Source organism: Branchiostoma lanceolatum, chromosome 10, assembly GCF_035083965.1.
Source record: "Branchiostoma lanceolatum isolate klBraLanc5 chromosome 10, klBraLanc5.hap2, whole genome shotgun sequence".
NCBI classification, from domain to species: domain Eukaryota; kingdom Metazoa; phylum Chordata; class Leptocardii; order Amphioxiformes; family Branchiostomatidae; genus Branchiostoma; species Branchiostoma lanceolatum.
Window position 1 is genome coordinate 4,875,420 of NC_089731.1, and position 10,876 is coordinate 4,886,295.

The 10,876-nt window shown below is 45.9% G+C and overlaps 1 protein-coding gene across 1 annotated transcript; it reads left to right on the plus strand.

The window, feature by feature from the left end:
• Positions 1-270: 270 nt before the first annotated feature.
• LOC136443340 (TRPM8 channel-associated factor 2-like) lies at positions 271-6,031 on the plus strand. The gene is made up of 5 exons (XM_066440540.1): positions 271-2,986; positions 3,494-3,739; positions 3,896-4,006; positions 4,458-4,556; positions 4,954-6,031. Exons 1-5 carry the CDS (start codon positions 629-631, stop codon positions 5,212-5,214), a joined length of 3,075 nt encoding a protein of 1,024 aa, XP_066296637.1. The 5' UTR covers positions 271-628; the 3' UTR covers positions 5,215-6,031.
• The last annotated feature ends 4,845 nt before the right edge of the window (positions 6,032-10,876 follow it).

Here is a 10,876-nt window from a genome sequence, read left to right on the forward strand (position 1 = left end):
ACTTTTGATCTGTCTGACTCAGATGTCAAAGGGCGACAACAAACAAAACACCACCGCGAACATTCCAAGATCTACAGTAATTTTTTGGATTTATCAGTTCATGCTCAGTGACACGGAAGGAGCAACCGAGAGCCAAATAATTAGAAGTTGTTCCGCCATTTTGGTCTACTTGCGTGAGATACTGTTTTGTCCTGTTTCTAGGCAGGCGCTGGTTTAGCTGTTCGTGTGTGTGAGGTCGATTCTATCACAGATGTATAAACAAACCTCAGCCGAGCCTCTCTCGGGGTCAACAGCTTGAACTCAACGCGGTCATGGGTGATTTTAGTATTGATGACGTGTTCTTTGGTTGCATGACATCATTTGGACGAGAAATCACGTGAATGACATCACACAGTCACTGATTTTAATCTGTGTAGTGACCTTTATAAGTATTTTCTAAAAGAAACTGTATTTAAATTATTCGCGGTATGAATGGATAGGTGTTGCCGGATCTATGTGTAGACAAAGACTGAAAGAGGCCTTGGAAAGGATTTTCGAACTTCTACACGTCTGCAGTGTGAATAACTGGAGGGATGTTCAATGTTGCATCACTGGCCACTGTTAGATCATTTACCTGATAAACCGGTTAATGACTGCTAACCGACCACGCCCTGTCCGTGTTTATTTAGCCTGCGCACTGATAGCTGCGTGTATTTCAGAAGAGACGTCGGTGTGCACACATTACAATTCGTCACTAGTGCTACAATCACAGCTTGAACTTACAATCGTCTCCTATGAGAAACATTTCTGTGTTGCATCGTACATAATTCATGAAGAGTTCCACAAAACGTCTTACAGCATGACAACGGCGACGTCTCCAGGTATCGGCTGGAAGGACGAACTCCTTAAAGATGTGACGACAGTCCCGAAGGTTGGAGAACCGGGGACCATCCAGGTGACCGGAGACCAGGCGGAGCCCATTCTACTGGACGACCGTGGGAGGGCCGTCATGGCGGCGGCCACGTACGGGTCGGGAAGAATCGTCGCCTATAGTCACAACGGCTACATTAAACAGTTCCGGGAGGGGAAAAATAAGAAGTTCGAGACCCTGAATAGTAACATTCGCACCTGGCTGGGGATCAAGGAAGGGGGTGACGTCATCTATGGCGACAGCCTCAACGATGTCGGAGACATCCCCAAGTCAGGTGTCTTGGTGATCGCAGGAGGGGGAGACAAGCTCAAGAAATTCGTTCCCGACATATTGAAGTTTGTAAAAGAAGGAGGGGGATTTGTGTGCGGGGTTTGCCCGTGGGGGTGGTTGCAGAAGCGCCCCAAGGCGACGATCGACGGCATGGCAGTGCAGCAGATTCTGAAGGAGGCTGGCATGTCTTTTACTGGAGAAACCTGCGAAGTGACGAAAGGATTCAGCACGGTACAGAGCGAAAAGACACCGGAGAAATCGGTCGATGTGAAGCCAGGTACCGTAAAGAAGCAAGCCGCCGACACTGCGCACACCACGCCGGACATGTGCGTCGAAAAACGCGTGGAGAAGCCCGTGGAAAAGTGTGCGTCCCCCACTGTCATGGCAACGGCGACGTCTCCAAGTGGCGGCTGGAAGGACGAGCTCCTGAAAGATGTGGACACGGTCCCGAAGGTCGGTGTGCCGGGCAACATCGTGGTGTTCGGAGACCAGGCGGAGCCGATCCTGCTGGACGACCGTGGGAGGGCGATCATGGCGGCGGCCACGTACGGATCCGGCAGGATCGTCGCCTTCAGTCACAACGGCTACATCAAACAGTTCCGGGAGGGGAAAGACAAGAAGTTCGAGACCCTGAATCGCAACATTCGCACCTGGCTGGGAATGAAGGAGGGAGATGACGTCACGGATGCCTCCAACATCAAAGACGCCGCGGAAATCCCTAAGTCGGGAGTTCTGCTGGTCGCCGGCGGAGGCGACAAAGGGAAGAAGCTTATCCCTGACGTGCTGAAGTTTGTAAAAGAAGGAGGGGGCCTGCTGTGCGGTGTGTGCCCTTGGGGGTGGTTGCAGAAGCGCCCCCGCAAGACCATCGACGACATGGTACTGCAGGGGATTCTGAACGAGGTCGGTCTGTCCTTCACGGCCGAGACATGCGCAGTGAAGAAACAAATCAGCGCGGCTGAGAGCAAGGAGAGGGCGGAGGTGTCGCACCTTGGACGAGCCCTGAAGGCCATCGACTTGGATCCGGACTCCGTGGAGAAGTACGCGGAGACCGTCGCCGAGAACGCGCACTCCATCCCGGACAAGTGCTTCGAGAAGCGCCTGAACGCGCCCATGGGGAAGTGCTACGAGAAATGCATCAAGAAACACAAGGACTGCATCCCCAAAGGCGGGAAGAAGAAGGTCAAGGACAGCAGGGGACGAGCTGTCGTCTCACTGACCACCGGTTTCTTGGAGAAGCAAGCCAAGATGGGAAAAGAAGTCAAGGCGCCTGGCATCAACGACTTCCCGGGGGATTTTGAAGAGGAGCCGCAACTCCAGTGCGCATCCGTAATCATCAAATCCGCAAGGAAAGAGCGCCACTCTACGGGATACTACCTCCCTGCAGGCAAGGTCTTGACGATCAAGGCGACCACCACCGGGGAACATGTCGAAGACTGGCGGGTGAGGGTCGGAGCTCACTCCGACAACTTGAGCGGGAAGAAGGAGTTCAAGCGGTGGCCGAAGCTCAGCGTGGTGAAGCGTCTGGAAGCAGAGACGAAGATTAGTTCACCCTACGGCGGTCTCATCTACTTCGAGAGTCCGAAGGAAGCGGGAGACTTAACGGCATCGATGGAGAACGTTGTGGAGGCCCCGTTCTACGACTTGGAGGACCCGAGAAGCGTGCAGAACTGGTCCGAGCGGAGGAAGGCCCCGGGACTGTGGGCGGACCTGGCCGGGGAACACATCATCTTCACCCTGCCCGCCGCCTCCGTGCGGGACCTGGAGGACCCGAGCGAGGGGCTGCGGGCCTGGGACGACGTGGTCAAGGTGGGTGGAGTAATAAGGCATTTCATGTTTCTAAGTACGAATGCGTAGCGAAATGAATTGTTGGGAATATGACAAAGGCCCCTAACTTGTGAACAGTTGAACTTGTCTCGACCATTGGTGAAAACGTAATACTCAAGACTGTCCTTTCATCGTAGTGTGTTGATTACACTGGTTTGCCACCTTTATATCCGATGCTTTTCAAGTCAATCATTGTGAAGCGAAAATAAATTGGAGGGCTATCAGTTACTGCCTTGGTTACTTCTTAGTAAAATCTTAATTTTCTTGTTTATATTCACATATACCTGAAACGCCAGACGTCAAAATTCAAAACTTTGGTGGTAGTTATGATATAATATGAGAATGATAATAGAATCTATGAACGAAGTCATCGAATAAAACTTTATGTACCAACACTTCACTTTGTACCCCATTGCAACATCTTATCTCTTTATCTATGAACTAAATTGAGCAAATTAAGACTTATAAGTCATCCACTTATTCCCCAAGGCCCACCACGAGCTGCGTGGTACGTCCCCTAGCGGCGATCACCGGCAGCGCATCGTGCCTGACCGGCAGCCCAAGGCGGGGTGGATGCACGCCGGGTACCCCATCGTCACCAACATGGACATCGCGGCCAAGGACAAGTTCATCCTGGACGGGAAGAAGCTTCGGAAGGCCGGCAACTGGGGACTGTTCCACGAGCTCGGGCACAACATGCAGAGGAAGGCATGGACGTTCGAAGGAACCGGAGAGGTGGGAATACGTGCTTTTACAAAGATAGGGAAATGTGAATATCCTAAATACGAGCCTGGAGAAAGAAAATACTATAAGATATGATTTATGATATGAAATGCTACGAAAAGCAAAAACAGGGTTGAACACCGACGCTATGTTGCTTTACACAATCAGGTGACGTGTAATGTCTTCACGCTTCACGCCATGGACGTGGTGGCAAAGAGAGACCCCTGGCAGCATCCGTGGGTACGGAACAAGTGGCCTTCGATTGAACAGTTCTTCAAGGTAGGTGCAGCTATGTATTTTCTTCAACAACTTGGAACCCGCTGAAGTACAGTGTAGGGCTATGGTGGTAACCTAGTTACACATGGATGGCTTCATAGAGCACCAGGGAGCCTAAAATCAACCTTGATCTTCTTCTTCAACACCTACCCACGTACGAAATATCATTTTCCATCCAGAGGTTTCTATATTCTGATACTGACCACTGACCACAAATATCTGTACACATATATAGACACACGCGCGCACGCACACACACACATACACACACACACACACACACACACACACACACACACACACACACACACACACACACACACACACACACACATTCGCGCGCGCGCGCACACACACACACACACAAACTTCTGTTCCTGTTTTGTTTTGCTTGTTTGTTTGTTTGTTCGTTTTTTTGTTTGTTCATAAGTGTTTACATTTACTACCTCCTCAGGACGGCGCTCAGCACGATGTGTGGAAGAAGAAGGCAGGCGTGGCGCTGGCCGTGTACGCTCAGCTGGCTCACCACTTCGGTTGGGAACCTTACAAAAAGGTCGGTACTTCTCTAAAATCACCATTGTCGAATGCCTATTTCACATTCCATTTGTCTCTACATGCTTGCATCGTGCGTAGACCACTGGTTATCGACCTTGCCTTTAGATATGGAGTTATTGAGTTCGATTCCGGCTGTGCCGCTCACACTGAACAATGAACCTGTGACGTTACATACTGCACATACTATCTGTCTTCTCTGTCATGGACAGTGGAAGATAAGCTCTTTAGTCAGCTTAACAGGATCAAGATCACATTCCTTTGCTTTTACTTAATCTTCTACTACTCTGCAGTGGAACGAAGATTTATATCACAATTCTATCTCGGAAAAAGTGGCGGTAAGACATTTCCATGTTCCCGCTTAATTTCGTAACGCTGAGTTTTGGCCAAATTCACAGGTATTCCGTCAATACGAAAAGGATCCCAAGAAGAAAGAACCGCAGAACAACAAGGAGAGGATAATCTTGTGGATCGTGCGTTTCTCCAATGAGGTCGGACGCAATTTGGTTCCGCTCTTCGACTTCTGGGGCTTCCCGCACACCGAGGAGGCGCAGGCCCAGGTCTCGGGGCTGGACGCGTTCCTGCCCGACGACGATCTGACGGCTCTGGCACCGGGACGGCTAGCAGAGATCAGGGGGAAATACAACATACAGGCCTGAGGAGGATTGAGCTAGTTGTGTGTTAGGCTCCCTTTTCATTAGACGGCAATATTGCCGAGCGACCGTACAGGGACCAATATTGGATTTGTGTGACCCTTGATTTCATGATTGGAATAGTATGCAAGCTGCAAAAGAATGATTTTAAAGACAACAAAACAGACATAACTTTATTAAATCGTTAGTCATCTACGAAACTAGTTGAGCGATCTGTAAAATCTGTGGTCGCAGACTCTAGTTTAAAGGAGGTTGTCAGAGGTTTTTACATGTACTCTTGCAGATGTCATTCAATCATATTATGATTCAAAATACAAGTATTATTTTGTAATATCTAATATCTTATAAATAAAACGTACTCGATGCCAGTATGTATAGGTGTCTATGTATGAGTTTTTGTAGCGAAATGTGCAATTATTTAGGTCGTAGTCGGCCACGAAGGACTACCGAGAGTTAGTGACTTTTGTCTTCAAGACATTTTGAAGGTTAGGAAAAAAGGCGGTGACAGTTACAGCATCAGGTTAGCAAAGGATATAGTCTTTCATCAAATCTGAACGTAAAAGTATCTTTCAGTTAGTCTTCAGGTTTGCTACGCTGGCGTTGGAATTCATTTATTGCCTATTTAATAATGAGAAATATTATTCATCCAGTATGTATTAGGTGTATAATCACATACTTTCATTCATTGCTAACAGTCATTTGAGAGGACGTAAAGTCGATCGTTTGTATTGTTAGTGAATCAGGATACGTTGGGGACTCGTTGGTGTTATAGTTATTCAGTTTTCCCTGTTTTGATCAATAAAGGTAATAGTTTCATACAAAACAGTGTGCGACTTTTAATTAGTCATGTTCACGTGGGCTAAACGCATACAACCTTGCCTGTACTATGTAAAAACAAGAAATCGTCGACTGTCTCACTGATTTGTCCAAGACTTATTTCACAGAATTGAAGATCATTTTGAGCAACAGTTCTGAAAAGAAAAAAATGAAGGGAATGAATGCCAATTTTGGTCGGCTGATCTCACAACGGATGTTTAATATTCTTTGGTGTCTTTCTAGCCATAACAGCGTAATTAGAACGGCATGGTCTAGCATGATGCAAATACAATGGACTAGTACATTGGGAAATATAATGTGTATGTCCTGAACAACATCGAGCTACATGTACAACATCTTATTTGCGACATTCAATATCTTTGCGTGTTTGGTGCCTTTGTAACAAGTTGTAGTACTGACAGGCACATCTTATTGTGAAATTGAGAAAAAACATAGACTTCACACACGATATTTTCTCTATATCTGTTTATTTACGAGATTTTACTGATTCGGAATAGATATGAGCTATAAGCTGTAACGCATAATGTGCCTTATGAATTCCAACACATACTAGGTAGATACCGAAGACTTGGATCATTTCAAGAATCACTGAGATGGTCTTGTGTAATTCATATTCACAATCATTCTTACTATTCTTCCTATGTATGCACATGTCTAAAACTATGAAGTGATACTAATAATCAATACGTGAAGTATTTCGTTATAAATCGTGTATCTCGTATCGTCGTGGATAACCAGTGTCGGATTCAGGAGGTCGTGTCGTTATAGTGTCGGTTTAGCCCCGGTTCCACATTCAGGACCTTCCCCCAACCGTACCCCAACCATAGCAGACTTACTCCCAACCACCATGCCAACCAGTCACCAATCTATTCCAGACCTTTCATTCACAATCGAATGTTTTAAACCTTTTGAAACATTCGGCTGACACAGTCGACCAGTAGCCAACCACAGTCAACATTGCTCCCAACCGAATCCAAATCATGGTCGGGGTAAGGTTAGAAGTAGTCGGGAGTCCATGGTTGGGGTAAGGTTGGGAGTGGTCGGGAGTCCATGGTCTGCTATGTGTAACCGGGGCGTTTCATGCGGCATTTTGAATTCATTACATTTAGCATCAACTTTCTCAACAACGTCACATCATCATTGATCTTATAGACCACAGTTTCTGTAATCACAGCATATCTCATGTGGATCGAAACAAACTATGGTACTGATTGAAAGACTAGTCATGTTTTGAAATGGTGTTATATATCAATAACCTTGCCGAAGACTAGTAATCGCTCGTTGATAAACAGAAAACTTAACTTTTTAATGCGCATTTGTATCTTACGTAGCTGTCCTACTTGTTATGTGGATCATAATGCTAAAATCGGCTGTGATCACTAAGTTGTCGGGCAATGATGAAGGTTCTTTTTGAAAAACTGTTTCCCTGTAATATTAAAATTAATTTTTCCAGTTAACGTTGCATCTCATATAATAGTATTACCTCGTTCTGCCAGTTCACTCTAGTGGTGATGAGTGTCACACAAAACGTTCGGATGTAATCTCCGGATCATATCATTCACCGGGATGTCCAACCTTCACTAATGCTAGGGTCACATTTCCCAACCGGTTCCCGGCCGGGCTGTTTGCGGAAACGAAAAATCAAAGTGTACATCAATGAATATGTACAAGATTTGCTCTTAGATAATTTTTGGTACCTTTCAAGGTCATTGTCTTTTATATAATAGTTTTCGTTCCCAACGACTGCCCGACCGGGCCCCGGATTTGAAATGTGACCCTAGCATAACGCATGGAAATGAATCGTTTAGGTATTGAGGTAAGATGGTTATCAAAAAGATATTGTGTATCGCTTGAAACATTATAAGACCTCATTCCCTCAATGAGTGACATGTTTCATTAGGTTGGGAACAGCATCTAGGAACTTGATGAAATTACTATTCATATATGCATTCCATATATGATGTTAACAAGAAAGTTGAAGCCAAAAATGTAATAAAATGTCGAAACCCCGCTGTCTCCGTGTGATCCTCAGTGGGCTGCCGGGAGGAGGCCTGGTCCCTGGCAGCGGCCCACCAGCACCTGGCCCTGCACCCGGAGGCACGACAGGCCCTGGTGGCACGGACAGAAGGTCGTCTGCCGCCCGGCGCCGACCAGCGGGAAGGGCGCGCCGTTCACCCGGCAGACATCGCCGACCTCCCGCAGGGGCTTGCAGACCCGCACCGGCATCCCCAGGTTCCACTGGGCACAGCACGACACGTCCTCGCCCTCAGCACTGATGCAGTCAGCATCCGAGGAACAGAACTGAAGAAAGAAGGAAAGTGATTGTGAAAGTGATCTCGAACCAGCAGGAAAATTGTAGTGGACAACCCCAAGTCACGTCACATCTTCAGAAAATACGCTGTAGCCGCATAGTTCCCGTTTAGAACTTTATGGTAATGCTTAAGAGAAATGCCGCCGTGCCTGAAAATCCTGCAAGGGGGCCCAACATCGCCACGTTTCTTAGGTACCTTAAGTACCCACCTGCCAAAATTCATGCAATTCGAAATTCATAAAAAGGTTATTGAGTTATAGGTGCCTCCCTAAGGTATCAACAACTATGATACCTTCATTGTATGTTCTTGATGTCGTGTGGCCAATGTTCTGGGTTCAAACCGAACCGATGTTATACAGGAGAATATAAGTGCTTAGCTTCGCCTTCGGTTAGGGACGTCCTTTCTGATGGGACGTAAATCTAATGTACAAAATAAAGACAAAACTATTGGATAATGCCTCTAAAGCGTCATGTGTTTAAGCAAGTACCCACTAGCTTTTAACAGTGATCATGACAGATAACGAGTCGTTCTTTTTAGCTTCCCTTTGCCCAAACCTTATCACTCAAGACAGCTACCTGTCGGTCTTACCCGGAAGGGGCTCGGACAGAACAAAAAACCTTAACATTGTGCACTTTCTTTCCGAGAGTTTCCTATAATGCACAATAGATCTAAAAGTCCACCGTTCTAACCATGTGCGCTTAATGTCCAAGACCAGGTTATCTCTGAACATCCAAGAGGACGATGTAGCTAGTCACTAACCAAGTTCAACCCTCATCATTGGGAAGAATCACATTTTCTCCTAATGTTTTTAAACTTTGATAAGAACCACAAACAGCTACACTTGAACTTTGTTTCTTCTTGTGATGAAGAAACAAATACAAACTAGTCCTAGTTATGACAACTCACAAGCTCAACGCCCACGTTACTGCCTATAGATTCATTGTCTAAACATCTTATAAAATTGAGTGGACAGAGAGTAAAACACTTACCCCGGTGATGGGCATGTAGCCCTGGGCTGGGATGGCAGAGATGGCCACAGCAATCATCAGAATCTCAAGCATGGTCGCCATGTCTTCTTCTCGATGTGTCTCTCTGGAGTGTGGTACTTTTTTTTGGCCAAGTTGATGGTCTTTTATTCTTAAACTAGACGGTTTTTTTTCTTTACTTCGGCTGACGCAAGGTCCATTATTGGGTTTGAAGACGATATGGTGTGTACGCAAAACACGTGTACAAGCGCCATCGCAACGTGGCACTTGTCTAGTAACAATAACCACTTGAAGTAACGACAAAACTCGAACTTTCATAACGAGCAGCTGCTACCAGGCTGATGCTACTGACATCTCAAAACTATTGCAGTTATTTCGTATCTGTATCTGTATCTATCTGTATCTATATAGCCGGTATAACCGCCATTCGGCGTAACACACCAGCTTTGCAGGCACGCGGCGCGGCAGCAGCTGGTTATATTACACCGAACGACCTGTCTTGTCTAACCTTCGCATGTCTAACTGCATGCATTGTTCAAAGCTATCTAATGAGGATGCACTGTACTTGGCTGTAGCGAGTTCCACTCTCAAGCATGGTCGCCATGTCTTCTTCTCGATGTGTCTCTCCGGAGTGTGGTACTTTTCGGTGTCGAGTTGATGGTCTTTTATTCTTAAACTAGACTTTTTTTTTTACCTCGGCTGACGCAAAAGTTTCTGTAAAGTCACTTTTAACTGCAATAACAGCAACGTAAATAAAAGCGTCATCAAAACATAAGTAAAAGGTAGTCCCATAGTGGGCTGTTATCCCCTGTGTCTAGGGTATGGTATTGGAAGGCGGAGTCCAGCACTCTCCTTCTACCGCCTTTTACGTCCCCAACTGAAGTCAGGGACCGTTTTGCATTCCCACATATTGGGCAACCACAGATCATTTGTACAACTGTGGCGATACAAAGTCCATGCAAAGTCCAGGAAACAAAGCTTATAATTACATAAAGTTTCGGCCAATGTTATATCATCAAAATTAACGACTAGTGGATCAAATACTATGCTTACGGTTTCCAGATCAGTAATTGTAAGGGCGGGCAACTTGTTAAAGTGACTTTACAGAAACTTTTGACAATAGGCTAACTTTTCTCACTAAAAAAAAAACTCAACTGGAAATACGTCGACGTATCTAACACGTGCGTCAAAGGGGCGTCGGATCAAAATCTTGCTTTCGAAAATTAAGTGTTTTTCCAGTTGATTGTTTTGTCTGGAGAAAAACTCGAATCTTTTTGTGCGTCAGTCCTTGTTATGTTGTTGACATCGAAAGCACTTAAGAAGTAGACTTGTTTTTCTTATTCACAAAGAGGTGTCAGATTTGTTATGACGTTTGACTTTTTTTTCAAATCTACGATTGTAGTCTCGTGTTTTGATATACACATCACAAGCCAACAACTTTACAACTAAGTAAAGTATACACACACACACACACGCACGCACACGCGCACGCACACACACACACACACACAAACACACACACACACACTGTGT